This window comes from Schistocerca americana, chromosome 2 (genome assembly GCF_021461395.2).
Source record: "Schistocerca americana isolate TAMUIC-IGC-003095 chromosome 2, iqSchAmer2.1, whole genome shotgun sequence".
NCBI lineage: Eukaryota > Metazoa > Arthropoda > Insecta > Orthoptera > Acrididae > Schistocerca > Schistocerca americana.
Window position 1 is genome coordinate 256,781,347 of NC_060120.1, and position 16,776 is coordinate 256,798,122.

At 41.0% G+C, this 16,776-nt stretch overlaps 1 protein-coding gene across 1 annotated transcript in view; it reads left to right on the plus strand.

Annotated features, from left to right (window-relative positions):
* Positions 1–16,776, plus strand: part of LOC124595722 (ryanodine receptor) — a 690,379-nt gene that overhangs the window by 186,462 nt on the left and 487,141 nt on the right. The window contains exons 4-9 of the mRNA XM_047134588.1: positions 1,066–1,080; positions 9,699–9,776; positions 11,423–11,498; positions 11,631–11,743; positions 16,119–16,224; positions 16,519–16,612. Of these exons, the coding sequence (XP_046990544.1) occupies positions 1,066–1,080; positions 9,699–9,776; positions 11,423–11,498; positions 11,631–11,743; positions 16,119–16,224; positions 16,519–16,612 (482 nt within the window). The remainder of the gene's footprint in view (positions 1–1,065; positions 1,081–9,698; positions 9,777–11,422; positions 11,499–11,630; positions 11,744–16,118; positions 16,225–16,518; positions 16,613–16,776) is intronic.

Sequence of the window (16,776 nt, forward strand, 5' to 3'; positions counted from 1 at the left end):
AAATGCTCTGGACGCCTTTTTAAGAGACAATCTCCACTCCTTCCGATCTCATCACGTAAGCGTAGAAAAGATGTGGAATGATTTTCAAAGAGATAGTGTGGACGGCAATTGAGAGATACCACATAAATTAATAAGTGATGGTACTGATCCCTCATGGTACTCAAAACGGGTCAGATCGCTGTTGCAGAAGAAACGAAAAAAAGCATGCCAAATTTAAAAGAACACAAAATCCCCAAGATTGACAAAGTTTTGCAGAAGTTTTGCGTCAGATTAAAAAGAGCCAAGCGCAATGCTGAACTGGCTCGTTGATCTATTACACTGCCTTCAAAATCTAGCAGTTCTCCTGATGTAAAGAGAATCATTTAAGAAGGTGTTTCGGAACATACATAAGTATCCAGCTGAAAGAATTGACAACGCTTTGCCTTTTGTCCGTCTTCTACACGATGTGCCTTAAGTTTCACCATTATCTCTTTACAAAGCACTTCCGCTCCGGTATTTTCGGTTATTACATCAAAAGCCTACAGTAATTCTTTTTAAAATAGTACACGTCTCTACTGCCACCAAACCTTCCAGAAACTTCGGCTATTACATCCTCTTTCAAATACTTCCTTTGCAATAAATTCAAGTGTTTCCGATACTCTAGGGGAACCACTCACTTTCTTTAGACGCTGATCCTTTGTCTCGCGAAGAAAACGGCAGTATTCAATACGTCTTCTGAATTACGTGTAAATTTCTTCCCTCCAACAAACTCTTTTATAGCCTCATGAAAGTTTAAAATCTACTGACTGCTCCTCTAGTATTCGTAGATTGTTTCATTCAGGAATACAGAGCACGAGTGACAGCAGACGCCTCGAAATATAAATATGAAAACGACAGCTGGTAAAACACGCTGTTTGATAGATAGCGTGCTGTTTGTCCTCAATTGCCACGGAAAAATAGTTCCGGAAACGGCACTTACGACCCTTGGCTATAATGATTTAACATTTACTTGTTCATAGTGTGTTGTTTGCAATTAAAATGGGTTCCAGGAGCTATTTTTGGTTTAAATTCTGTTTTCTTTTGCAGGAACAGGAATCACTTGTAAGTAATCCTGAAGTTTTCAGCCGCAAATAACCCCTTAACATGCTGCTTATTTACAGCTTTTGAGCTGCAGTAGCTTGGTATTTTACTCGACAAACCCATCACTAACCAAGGTTTGTACGATCCAAAATTATTTATTTGCGACTTGGCGCTGACAAAAGTAGTCTTTGGCTTGTTTGTTTCGAGAGGTGTTTTCTAATTCGACGACTGAAAAGCGTATCGCTTCCGTTACCATCTTCTGGGACCACCAAATAATTGGTACTTAGCCTATGTGCTTCTGTTTACAGTTTTATTTACGTTTCAGGCCGGAAAACGTTTCTATTCCGTGTGTACCTTCTTGTGCAATTACCGTAGAATATGAAACCTTGCTTTTACCCTCGTCCGGCAAATGTGTCTTACTTGCGTGTGCCCAGATGTTGCGAGTTGCTATAATTGCTCTGTGATATGTGCTGACGTACCCATCGCCTAAACCCAGATGTAACAGTCTGTATGCTTCTGCTCCCCGTAACAGTACTCATACCTCACATTTATTGTTATTCGTGAAAGACATCTTTGTTCTAGCAGTGCGCTACGTGACAAACGCATATTAGCTTTACCAATGCAATAGTAAAGCTCCCACTAAAAATTCCCACTCACAAGTAGCTTGCTACGACAATTATTTTCCTACTAACTTCAGTTAATGGAACGAGCTGTGAAATGAAGGCCCGTTCCGAAGAAGCGACCTCCGAGAGAAAAATCCCTTCAGAAAATGTCCGTACTGTAGAGGCTGAAAGCAGGTATGGTTTTCAGAGCAATCTTTCTCAGAGAAAGATCTTTGTCTCATTCTCATTACAAAATTGTTTTATTTTGTAAAACAGTGAAATGAAGAAAAATAATTTAAATTAATTTAAGCGATAAAAAATATATATAAAGTAATGTCAACAGAAGCGCTGCTTGATCTGCCATTGGATTTATAATCCGGAGATTCCTAAGTTGCATAACAGAAAGTGCAGAGGGAAATTCTACAGTTATACTCAGTATAGTATATAAGCTTGTGACAGATAAATCAAATGTGTGTTTGGTTAATCGGAAAGGAATAACAGATCTAAATACTAATAATTTTAGATTTAGCACTTAAATATCTAAGAAAGGACATTCAATAAATTGTATTTAACGCCACTTTATCCATTATTGTCTAACCTTGTCCTTGTGTATTTGTATAGATAATATGTAATGCTGTTCTAGAAGTTTTATAGCCCCCAGCCGATTACCATACGGTCAGTAAATAGAACAAAACATAAACATGCCAGGCATAGTCCACTAACAAAAACTGACTAACGAGACCAGGTGCCCAACTCCGTCTTGGTGCACTACTAGTCAGTAAAAACAAGTTCTTTTACATTAGCATTTAATACAATCATGTTCTTTCTGACCATAACCCAAATGACCTTGCCCTTGGCAAATTGTCATAAGCAAGATGTAACTCAGAGTCACTCACATACGGAAATAATTTATCCCACAGAAGCATTCACTCCCAACCAATGGATCTAATGTGATCCATAACGGAAATTAACTAGGGGCAATGCTTGCTGAATTCGGTCAATAGTTTTTCTAAAAGTTCTCTTTAGTTTTCTCGCGGGAACGCGACGTTGCAAGACTGACGGAACGCGTCCAGTGCTTGCTTTGAGTTTAGATTTCTTTAGAGAGGCCCTGTAAGCATTCACCAAAGCTATACAGGATGTCCTGAAACCTAAACAGCAGATGAGGATGAGAATTTGTGGCAAAAACCTGTGGGACTAGTCACAGAGATAGTGGTAATAATTTTCACAGTGAACTGTCTTAACTGCTAACATTTGTGTGATTTAAGTCTAACGGTAAGGGAATGACTTTGAACAGGAGTAGCAGCAAAAATTGTTTGCCAAGTGAAGGATGTAACATTGTGTAAAGTAGCGTCTAAAATGTGGTTGAGCATTGCCACTTCATGCAGAACATAAATGCTTCGTTTCTGTTAGGGCCCCAAATTATATAATCCTGTTTCGCACTTTTCTATTCAGGAGACATGTTAACTGGACGTATTTATCTCTCTTAAAACAAACTACTAAATATGTTCTAAACTAAAAATAAGATGCAATGTGTACCATGATAATATTATTGAGTAGTTTATGTAAATGTTAGTATTAAGATATTTATGACTTGTGTTCCAATGTGCTATTGAACTGTGAACTGACTGACAGAACCTTAATTCACTGACAGTATCTTTTTGTACTTACATTGTGTATGTTGACAGTGTGGGCTCATTACTAGTGGGCTGTAGCGCATCCTTGGACCTAGAGATGCGCATTAATCCACCGCAATCAAGGCCTCAAGGCGAGAATTAGCTTTTGATGTTATGTTGGTGTCTAGACCGTTAAGCAGGAGTCAGTCTCAACAAGTGTATATACTCTCTTGGGGAAACTCGAAAAAGAGCTGTTATAGTAGACTGTAGAGATGAGGCAGAACGTGACTGGTCACAACTGACAATTCGGTTGGTCCTCTACAAATGTACCACTGCATGTCATGGCGTAACACTGTATCCTCACGGTGCCCTGAATTAGTGTCAGAGGAAACAAGAAGTCTAGTAGCTACCCAGGTCACGAAGCTAAGAGAAACGTTGGGAAGTGTCCGTCATTTCCCTCGATTCCAGCAGCGGAGCACACAACAGCCGCCATGGTAAAGCAGAACCATGATTTGTCGTTGAGCATGTTACAGCTGCTTTATCACCAGTTTAGTCGTTTGTGTTTAACAACGCTCTGCCACATACACAGTGAAACTATAGCGTAGTTGATGCTCGTCATTGGAAGACGTTTGACAATAACAGGGATGTTATAGGGACTCTTGGAACAGTCGCCCAGACAACAGCTGCAAATGCTCCATCGCTAAACTACACGGATCATCCCTTAATACGGCCTGTTCCGGGCGATGCGAACAATCGCCGATTGCAGATATCGTCTCCTGTACTCCATCGTTCTAACGTCAGTCACTGTCACATTGAAGCACGTACGTTGCAGCTTCAACATGATCTCCTGTACAATTACAATGTGACCTCTCTCAAACTCTATCACGTGCTATTACGCTGTGCATTGTGTTCGAGGCATCGCCGGTGTCGGGCCGGCTTATCTCGCAGTGCTGTCAGTGACAGCTGACAATCGATTCACGAATGATGACACAGCTGATTCTCTCTGGTGGCCGTTGCCTGCGCACCAGTTCTTGTAAGCTGGATTACACCACCACGTCTTGCCACGAAGAGTCGCCAATGAGATATGTTCCATCTTGATGCTTAAGTTTTTGTCAATGAATATACGAGTACTATGAGCACTATGAGCACTACGAGACTTAACATCTGAGGTCATCAGTCCCCTAGAACTTAGAACTACTTAAACCTAACTAACCTAAGGACATCGCGCACATCCATGCCCGAGGCAGGTTTCGAACCTGCGACCGTAGCGGTCTCGCGGTGCCAGACTGACGCGCCTACAACCGCTCGGCCACACCGGCCGGCCTATACGAGTATGTTCTCGTTGGGTTTTTTTCCTGTAAAAGTATTGATATGTCTTATACAACTCTACGTTGTATCGAAGGAAAGAACCAGTCACATCCATCAGTTGTTAAGATGCAGTGATGTGTTTCTTTCTGAGCCTCATGATATATTTTTTTGTTCTGAGTAAAACTTCTTATACATATAAGATACGAAATTGCAAGGGAGGATCATTTAGCACTAATCTAAACACTTCTGCAACACTTTGGTTTCCATCCCGTAGCATACATACTGCAGAATCCCGAAGCTAAGTAAGGCATAACTGGAATCAATTATCCACTGGCTGAGAGCAGCTGGGAACAACCCAACTATACTCACACCCACAAAATCCTCGTTTGAGTGATACCTGAGTACTGCTCTGCAATCTGGGACATTTAACAGGTGGAAGTAAAAGAAGAAACAGGGAAGATACAAAGAAGAGCAGCATCCATCACAAACGGTTTCTTTACTAAGCGTGACAAAATAACGGAGATGCACATCCTACTCCAGTGACAGGCAGTAAAAATGAGGTGTAGTGCATTACGGCGAGGTTTTCTTTTTAAAATTCTGAGAGCGTACGATCTCACCAAAATCGATCAATATTCATTATTCGTCCGAAAACTTCTGTGACCGATTATATTCCTGGCGTATAAGCGACGTCAGCTCAGTAACTACGATTGTAGCTTAAACTAACAACTTTCAGAAAAAACGCGCTCTCGACCGGTCAGTGGTGAGCAGCCGGTGTTCAGTAGTGGACCCGTGGCTATAATGTGTCAACACTGTTGTTTCACAGATCGCAATGGAGTAGTGTTTAAGGTATTCTTGAAGAAGAGCGAAGTAGTGCGAAGTTTGTCCCGCACACTTTCACTCCGAAACAGAACCGACGACGTTGGACGCCAGTCGCGACTTGACTGAAATGCAGGACGCCGACAGTTCCTTCCTGGAAAAATCATCACATCGTGTTACGAATATGAATCTACCACAAAATTCAAAATTCAGACGAAGGGTCAACGGTCTGACGACATAACTGCCATTCAAACCAAATGGGGTTGGGTTGGGTTGTGTGGGGAGGAGACCAGACAGCGAGATCATCGGTCTCATCGGATTACGGAAGGACGAGGAAGGAAGTCGGCCGTGCCCTTTCAAAGGAACCATCCCGGCATTTGCCTGGAGCGATTTAGGGAAATCAGGAAAACCTAAATCAGGATGGCCGGACGCGGGATTGAACCGTCGTCCTCCCGAATCGAACCAAATGGACACGAGTTAAACAACATTACAGACGTCTTTTCTGACAGTTTCACAGGGTTGTATGAACGTTCTGTGCGTTGCACTCTAGTGGGGAGAGACTATGTAGAACACCCAAAGCACTAAAACCACCATATTAAGGTTCTCTAGTTTCTGTCCAGACTTGGAAATTTTTGGACTGACAAAGTAGATGTAGATTCCGAAAGCAGACGCTCCAATACAAGCCAATAAACACAGCACTTCCCCCACCTCATACCTCGCGTCAACGACGACAGGGGCAAAATCAGAGGAATTTGGACAAATGCAGAGGGGCGACCGACAATTTTCCTTCCTGCATACCGACAGCGATTGGAATAAGAAGGGCGAAAAACGATTATAGTATATCACGTACCCTCTGCCACACTCCGCGCAGAGTACTGCAGCACCTCTCTCAATCGCAAGGACTAACAATAAAGTTGGTTCGACTCTTGCCCGAAGAGTACGAGGGATTTCCCGTGCGGCAGCGGTCGCCTCAGCCAGGCTTAACTTAATTTCCGCGGCAACCAGAGAAGCAAACTTGCGGCCGCACGCAACAACCTCCCCGCCAGCAACAGGTCTACAGCCAATACCAACCGCCAACTACGTGCCATTCCAATCGCGGCCGCAGCTCCACATTCCAGACTACAGCGCACTTCATTTGAATTTCCATAAGCTGCACTACGGTGTACGGCGGTGGGTACTTGCTACCGGTAAACACCTGGCCGTCTTCCACACGCCACAGTAAGGTGCACGGCTGAGGGTACTTGCTGCCAGCATCTACTGCCGTCCTTCCACCTTCCCCCTCTAGTTCACTGAGACAGGAATAAAGAGCGATTTGGCACGCACTCTACGCTTACCAACTAATTCATTCATTATTTAACGTAGTGAGCGAAACATTTGTCTCCAACTTGTACAAAAACTGGACTGCAGTCGTGAGAGGTGAAGGACATGAACCAGAGATAGTAATTCGGAAGGGTGTGAAACAGGGTTATAGCCTATTTCCCATGTTATCCTATCTGTATATTGAGGAAGCTGTAGAAGAAACCAAGGACATACTTGAAAAAAAATTAAAATTTAGGGAGAAGAAATAAAAACTTTTAAGGTTTGGCGATGGTAATTTTATCAGAGATGGCGAATGACTTGGAAGTTCAGCTAAATGGAACTGATACCGTCTTTAAAAGAGGTTATTAGATGAACATCAAGAAAAGCAAAACAGGAGTAAGGAAATGTGGTCGAATTAGTATTTGATGCTTAAGATATTAAATCAGAAACTCAGACGCTAAAAGTAGCAGACGAGCTTTGCTGTTTGGACAGCAAAAGAACTGATGATGGCAAAAATGAAGAGGATAAAAAAATGCAGTCTGGGAATAGCAAGAGACGCATCCTGAAAATGAGAAATATACTGACACCTAACATAAATTTTATGAATTTAAATGTTAGGACGTATACTCTAAAATTATTTGTCTGTAGTGTGGCTTTGTGTAGAAACGAAACAGGCAAATGAATACTAGAACCTTCTGAAATGTGGTGCTACAAAAGAATGTCAAAAATCAAAATGTCGATGAAGTAACTAATCCTGAAGGGCCTTTACGGCGTAACTTGACAAAAAGAAGAGAGAGAGGTCGATAGGACACGTCCTCAGATATCAAGGAATCGTTAATTTGATAGTGGAGGGAAGTGTGAAGGTAAAAACTGAAGAGGAAGATTAAGATTTGTATACACTAAGCAAGTTGAAATGAATGTATGGTGTAATAGTTATGCAGAGATGAAGACCGGGGCAAGGGAGACTTCTTTCTGATGACAATAACAACCATGATATGATTCTTGTGCATAGTGATCTTGAGAGAACGGGGAAGAGACAGAGAGAGAGAGAGGATGATTTATCGGAATAAATAAATGTCCTCAGAATTCCAAAGGAAGACCTTGCCCTGAACCGAGGCCCACGAGAAAGACAGGCCACGGTGCATACATCACAGCACGCGACATTTTATGTCTTATGAGTGCCTGCACCGTTTCCGGCAAGGAGAACATAACTATCTCAAACGAGTTTAAATTCTTAACTGCGTATTAAAATGCACGCAAGTTGTCGACAGCACACGACAAAGTTAAGACCTTTAGTGGGTACCTTTTCATTGCCATACTGATTTACCGTGGGACCTGCACGGAACGGAGCGTTCGCGGTGTACGGCAGACAAGGCAACCAGTGTGACGTCACAAGTTCGTTGTGAGGCCCGTATCTCTCCTGAGCCTCGGCTCAGATCGACGTCAAAAACACTGAGATGCGTGAAAAACTTAATTCTACTGAAAATGGAGCGCAAATTATCCAGACTAGGTTCATACAGTGTTCCATAAAGAACAGTTATAGACTTCCGACAAGCTTTAATCACAATTTCTAACCTTTCTAAGTTTTTCCTCGCTTACTAGTACATGATGAAGGTCAAATCTTTAACACATTAATTCATTTGAAACTGTTTTATACATGGGAATCCGATTTTTTTAATGAATTTCATAACTAAAGTATGTATTAACTGACCAATACCTTAGAACAGTGTATTATGCACTATCTCACAGCCACATTAATTATGGCCTGCTGTTATGGGGATACACTTCAGGTTGCAATGACGTGTTAATACTACAAAAAAGCTGTCAGGATCATCATTTCAACCAAAGGGCTGGAACACTGCAAACTTATATTCACCCAATCAGGGATGATGACCATTTTCAGTCAGTATGTGTTCTCGCCTCTCATCAGCGCAAAATAAAACCAAGGGGCTTTCAGCATGAGGCAAGAAATACATAATTATAACACCCACAACGAGAGAAGTATTAAAATACCAAGCTGTCGAAAGTCTGGAACACAAGATGTTTTCCAATGGGTGCTCAAAAAATGTGCGACACACTGCCTCGAGAAGTGAAATGTCTGCCGCCAAGAACATTGAAAAAGGAAAATTGCACAAGAGTTGCAACAGCACTTCGTTGTTTATGTCCATACTGTGAACTATTTTCTTCATATGTTATATGTTAAGTATGCAGTCTTGACGCAGGCCTTCTAGTCATGACTGGTAAACGACGCAGATCTAGTAATAAAGTATATAACGCGCATTGCGCAACTACTGCTCCATTTTCAAGGACAGGTTTTTGTTTTGGGAGTTACATCTGCTTCAGTGAACAGTTATTGACAATTTTCTGACCTGAAAGCTAACGTCACGTGTAGCTCACATCGACGAAATATTGGGTGTTAAAAAAAATGAAGACTGTGACACGACGTTCTTCGACAAAAATACAATACAATACAATACAAAGTCTCAAAGATTGAGCGATTTACGAAAATTTAAGTCTTAGTTACACCCCTGCTTCTTGCCAATACGAATTCATTGGATTAACCAAGCTCGAGCTCGATGACGCCATCGGAGGTAGGCCAGTGTGTCCGAACCGCTCCCTCCTCCCCCCCCCCCTGAATTGGCTCACTTCCTCAGACATTTTTGTGTACAGCGACTGACAAACTACGTATCTTGTACTCTGTATTTTCACACATTAGAAGTACTGACAGGACTGACAACCAATGAGATCTATACTAGTCAATACAAGAAAATAAACACAGAACACTACACGCTGCTGCAGTTTGCAAATCTTCATAAGTATTCAAAATAATGCACTAGATTCTAGTAACCAGAACGAGGCAGACGTAATGATTTTTTTATGAAGAATTTTTCCCTTGCACTGAATATAGTTTTACTGTTTTGCATATGACTGAATTAATTACGATTAGTCCTTACGACAAAAATATACTTGTTATTCTTAAATGTAACATGATTGTTCACAGGGGAAAGGAACAGGCTCTGGCCACAGAACCCTACTTTACGGCAATGCCATACTGCTGCGACATCAGAATAGTGATATGGTAAGCTCAGCAACAAATGAAAAAAAAGCAAATTCTTTAGTTATGTTCTAATTGTAAGAGCACTTCTCTGCTCACCATGTGAAGGACATGTCGAGCCATAAATGGAGCCTTTCCATTTTACGAACTGCACTGAGCAGTAATTATTTACGCACATTTACCTATAAAGTACAGCATTTTCAAGCATCACAGGCTTATACACTATTACCGAATTTGTTATGAAAGCTTGGTGTAAAGTATTTAGCGTCCGAAACATTTTCATTTAAAAACATGAGAGACGTATAATACTTAACGAAATTCTAAAATATTTTATTTTATCGCGCCATAGATTACATTGTATTCTACCTCAAATTTCGTTTTACTAGCTAGCAATGTCGTTGACGCTTAACAATAAAACTGACGAAAACGAATTCGAAACCTAATTACAAAACTTAGAAATATAGTATCCAAGCTGTTAATTATGATTTTTAAGAACAATTACACTATAGTATAGAATGAGAGAAGCATCATGCGATTAGAATTACTTGTAAATATGACGATTGCACAGAAGAATTTCGGTTACTCAGGTACAGCTGCATAATGTTTTAAGTTGTAATTGCTTACGTAGAGATATGCTTTTCGCTATTTTTTCCCTTCACATAAAACACCGACAAACATGTTAATGATTTTACTTAGCTTTCTGTGAGCGGAGACAAAGTATATCCAGCTACAAACGTAAAAGAAATGGAATCAAATTTTACGTTCTCATGACATAGGTAGTAAGATACTTGCAAAATTATAATGATCTTACAGAGAGCCCAAGCACGAATTTTCCCATACTTCTGTCAGTTTAAATAAAATTTAATGAGAAGAAAATGTCCAGTCACTAGGTGGTCAGTAATACGTGGTACGGTTCAAACATCTGTAGTATGGTTATCAGATCACAGTATAAAGAAAGTAAAGAAAAAAAACTTTTGAATGAGAAAATCTGACAGTAATTTTACAACAGTGATATCAAAGTATCACTACTGTGCCTTCAAAACATGTCAACAGACATTTCTAGCATAAATGTAATTTACACCGACTTAATTATGTCACTTTGGTGTTGAGAGAAAGATTTGTGAACCATGTTACTACCTTTGCAAGAATCAGATTCACTTCCTGGCCCATGCAGGCCCATGTAATTGAATTGTAATGAATTATGACAGCTGTAACATGTATATTAATTGCCTGACATTATAAATTTAATCAAAATTACTGTAGCAGACATGTAATCTTACATTGTAGGCACATTAAGTTAATATTTTTGCTGTATGTAATATCCTTGGTTCTTTTCCTTTCACGTGTGCATGTTGTTATGTACTTTGTAGGCCCATGCTCAAAATATATGACTTAGTTGTTTGACACTTTGATTTTGATCATGCTTTAGCTAATGACATGTCCATTTTAAATGTGTGAAGATTACTATACCGTGACATGAAAGAAATAACTTGACATTATAGTATGTATTTGTGTGATCATAAAATGAAAAATGGTGAAATTTTTAAGAACACCACACCATGCAAAAGTTAATGGAACACTTGACAAAATGAATAATAAATGCTATAAGCTTCATTCACCACATCTTGTGGTAATACCTGCATTAAAACAGTTTGTCTGTCTCTTTACAGTACCTGGCATGCCTGTCTACCAGCTCCTCAAATGACAAACTGGCATTTGATGTTGGTTTACAGGAGCATTCACAAGGTAAATTATACATTCACTTATACAAAATTCAGAAATATTCTTATGTACTGAGGCACACTGACTATCTTGTTTTTGATTTAGTGTTGTTAATTTAAATTAGAATTATTTAGATAAAGGTACTTTTTGTCTCAGGGGAAGCCTGTTGGTGGACAGTACACCCTGCTTCCAAGCAAAGATCTGAAGGTGAAAAGGTGAGGGTTGGTGATGACCTTATCCTTGTCTCCGTTGCTACTGAGAGGTACCTGGTAAGTGCACTACTTCACTCATGAATTTAACGCTGCATGTACTTAAGTTCCGAAGCCGCTATCATAGCTTGTTGTTGTTGTGGTCTTCAGTCACAAGACTGATTTGATGCAGCTGTCCACACTAGTCTCTCCTGTGCAGTCCTCTTCACCTTTGAGTAACTAGTTCAATCTACACGGTGTCCCAGAAGGAAAGATCAGTTTTCAGGTATACGATAGGAGCGATCATTTGAAGCAAAAAATTCTAGTAAACATGGCCTCAAAGATTAATATAGCACCATAAGAGCTATGAGCGCTTGCTGAGAGAAGAGATGTGTTTCACTATAGCAAAAATGAAGAACTGCTAAATCTCTTAAGCTGTGCATTTTAGAGCCCTTGTTTATTAGACTTTGTGTTTTGAATGGTAATTTCTCTCATATCCCTGAATATTGACCTTTATTCATGGGAAACCCTTTAATTGTTTACTGTATTTATGCCTAGGTCTCCACCCCATACAGTTTTACCATACTGGTGATCCCACCCTTGTTTTACTCTCATTGATGTTCATATTGTTATCTCATGTCAAGACAATATCCATTCTGTTCAACTTCTCTTCCAAGTCCTTTGCTGTACCAGATAAAATTACAGTGTCATTGGCAAATCTCAAAGTTTTTATTACTTCCCCACAAAATTTAATCCCCTTTCCAGATTTCTCATTACTTTCTGATACTACTTGCTCACAGTAGAGATTGAAGAACATTGGGAATAGGCTACAGCCCTGACTAACTCACTTCTCAACCAGTGCTTCCTTTTCATGTCCTCCAACACTTGTAACTGCAGTCTGGTTTCTGAAAAACTTGTAGATGACCTTTTGTTCCCTGGATTTTATCCCTGCTGCCTTCAGAGTTTAAAAGAGTGTAGTCCATATACTACTGTGGTGAGTGTTGGCTTTGTATCTGTCTTGGCAATGATAATGCATACACTAAGATGTTCATAGTGACTTATATGTACGTATTCCATTTTTGTATTCAACAATGTTATGAAAGAGATAGATTGCTACTCATCATCAACATGACACATTGGGTTGCAAACAGGCACAACAAAAATACTGTTAAACATTGAGTTTCGGCCAAGGCGTTCTTCAGAAAAGAAACCACACACACACACACACACACACACACACACACACACACATAAGCAGGCACACCCCACACAGACAGGATCACCACTTCTGGCCACTCCAGCCAGAATACAGCTGTTGCATTGAACAAAAGCAACAATCTGGAGAGGGTTGGGACGGGAGGAGGGATAGCAGAGTACGGTGGAGAGAGTGAAGAGCACTGTCTGCAGGACTAGGTGGCAGGATAAGGCTAACAACAGCATCGGGAGACTGTGGGAGAGGAAGGAAAAATGAAATGAAGCACGGAGAAGGAGAGGAGCAGAGAAGGGGAAAAGGCTAGAGGGTACATTGGCGGAGAGCAGCACATAATGAGAGAGAGGGGTTGGAGTTAGGAGGAGGTGATAGGGTAGAGGTGGTATAAACAGTTGGATGGAGGGTGTGGGGACAATAGGTTGCAATGGGTTGACACCAGGATTATTTCAGGAGTGGAGGACGTGTTGTAAGGAGGTGTGCGTGGAGGTGGCAGTGGAGATGAGGATCCAGACATCCCAGCTTGTGAAGCAGCCATTGAAACTGAGCTTGTTATGTTCAGCTGCATGTTGTGCCTTAGGGTAGTCCACTTTGCTCGTGGCTACATTTTGGCAGTGGCCATTCATCCTGGTGGACAGTTGGTAGTCGTAGAAATATAAAAAGCTGTGCATTGATTGCAGCACAGCTGGTATACGATTTGGTTGCTTTCACAGGTGGCGTGACCTGTGGTTTGGTAGGATAAGCCTCTGAAAGGACTGGAATTGGAAGTGCTGGGTGGCTGGATTGGGCAGGTCTTGCACCGGGGCCACCCACAGGGATATGATCCATGTTGGAGATAGGCAGTGGCACAGAGATTGCCTATGATGTTGTGGAGGTTGGGTGAGTGGCAAAACAACACTTTAGGAGGGGTGGAAAGATCATGGATAGAATGTCTCCCATTTCACTGCATGATGATGGGTAATCATAGCCCAGAAAAAGGATGTGGATGTGGTGCGATTGCTCCGGTCCACAGTGGCATTAGGTGATGAAGGGGACACTCGTTTGTAGCTCGGCCTTTGGGGTGGTGGGAGGGTTGAGGGTGTGTGGGGAAATGTGTTTGTGGTATTGAGACCTCCAGCGTACTGGGGAAGGAGTTCTTGTCACTGCTGTCGATATGTAGGAACTGTTGTTTGTTCCTAGATTTGATGTGGGCAGCAGTGTGAGTGGAGCTATCAGAAAGGAGGAGGTCAATGCCCAGGAATAGGGCATGCTGGGTTAAGCAGGACCAGGTGAAGTGGATGGAGAGAAGGTGTTGAGCTTGTGAGAAATGAGAATAAGGGTGTATTGGCACTGAGTCCAGATCATGAACATATCATCAATGAACCTAAACCAGACCAAGCATTAGATTTCGGTCAGTTGGTTGGAGATGTTGGTCAATGAGAGCCAAAATTCTTTCAGTGGAGGTACAATAAACAGCTTCAATGGGGCATCGAGGATTGTTGGGTTTGTGGATTTTTGGGAGCATGTAGAAGATGGATGTGTGTCATGTCATAGGGGTGAGGAGGGATATCGATTCAGGGGAGAGGTTCTGGGAAGAATCGAAGGCCTTAAGAAGGGATTGGATCCTGTTTGTGTGGAAAAATGAAGAGAGCCAGGGGGCACCACATGATATATAGCTTGTGTAGAAAAATTTTCTTGAATCGGACGTGCACTTGCCGCTATAAGAATACCAACTTTTTAAATATTTCCTTACAATGAATACACCCGCAGATTTTAGATCTTATTCCTTATGGCCTCAACATGCAACAGCCGTACTCAGACACAATTTGGCTGTACTAGCAATGGAGGGTATATATAGTATGTCTGGAGGATGTAGAAAACTGTTCAGTCGTTGTTCTAATGTGGAAACAGAATGATTTGTGTGACATCTGGAAGGACATGGTCATTGGATTTTGAGCCAAGAGTGAGAGCTTTTCAAGAATGACTTAGTCTGTAAACTGTTCATGTGCCGCCATGATTAAAGGATACCATGATTGGCAAAATGGTGCATCCAAAACTGGCACCTAGGGCCACAGATGATGGGTGAATGACCTCTGGAGATGTACACGGTTGAATAGACATGCAACTGTTGAGCAACTGATTTCTCATGGGTGTCGACTGAGTGATGGCAGGTGACCTTTTCAGATGAATCGTGTTTTATGCTCTATTAGACAAAAGGCTGTCAGTGTGTACAGCATGAAACATCTGAAAGCGAACACCCTGCAACAATTAGCAGGGGGTGTTATGGTCTGGGGAATGTTTTTGTAACATTCCCTGACTGACCTTGTCATTCTGAAAGGCACAGTTGATCAACACAAGTATACAGACAGCTGCCCTGGGGCTATGTCCAGTGTCCACCCCTACATGCAGTTTGTTTCTCCTTGGCTCAATGGTTTGTACTAGTAGGACAGTGCAACGATTCACAGAGCTCACAGTGTACGTGCATGATTTGAAGAGCACCAGGATTAGTTTACTGTACTCTTCAGGCCACCAAACTCTTTTGATTTAAACCCAACTGAGAATTTGAGGGACAATTTCGATTGGGCTGTACATACCGTGGATCTTCAGCTGAGAAACCTACCGTAGATGGCCACAGTGCTGGAGTTGGGATGGCTCTACATCCCTGTCGGTACCTTCCAGAACCTCATTGTCTCTGTTCCTGCACATCTCACAACGGTTTGTGCTGCAACATGTGGTTATTCTTACTTTGTCAGATGGTCACATAGACGTGACTGGACAATGTAATATCTGCAGTTATTTATTTATTTCTCTTAGCTACAGTTGCCTTTGGAATTGTCTCCTCAAAATTTGGTTGTAAACTGGAAGTAAATATCCCAACATAACAGCAACAATCATTACCATTGCTAATATTTAATCAAATGCTAATGCCAATTTTATGATTGCTGTATTTATCACTACATTGTCTTTCCTCTGACTTCAAATGGGAAATATCACTTGTATAACTCATGGTTTAATTGTATCCCCTCCTCTTTTTATGCTTCTTGATCCCTAATCCAGTTATTCATATTGCAGCACTTCTTAAATAGGAGCTCTGGAGCTCCCTTCATATGCCATATGCAGTTAATTATCTTTTTCTCAATTTTTTAAATTTAAATATTCTTGAAAATGACTGTTTTAATGAACAGGTCATCTGCACAGTGAGACATTATTAATTTGTGATGGCGCTTGTTTTGTAACATGTTTTATTGAGTTCTTTTGTTCCTTTTTTAGCATACAACCAAAGAAAACGATTTGTCTGTGGTGAATGCCTCTTTCCATGTGACTCACTGGTCTGTCCAACCATATGGAACAGGAATAAGCAGGATGAAATACGTGGGTATGTCTATAACTATCTTAAGTTGCTTTTACACCATTAGTTATTTTTTGAGGATTTGTTATAAATATTCGAAACAAGTGAAATTTTATATAAAAAACTATAAACAACACACACACACACACACACACACACACACACACACACACACACACACACACACAGTCATTCCGTCAGTGCCGCTTGTGCCACACTGGCACCCTTGTGTGATTATTTATGTACCACATACATTATTCCACTGTACATGTACTATCATACTGGGCTTATTACATTTTACCAAATTTTCTTCTCACACAGGTTATGTGTTTGGAGGCGATGTTCTCAGGTTCTTCCATGGTGGTGATGAGTGTCTCACCATTCCATCAACATGGAGTGAACAGCCTGGACAGAAGTAATGGCTTTTCAAGTTTTACCTATATTTAGAAGTGTAGTGTGATAGCTTATTTCAGTTCAATTATTTTGCAACTTCTACAGTAACATATCATCACCTACATTCAGTTTACTCTCTCTGCTTGCACTGCATGAATTAAATTTATCCACAAAATATCACACCTT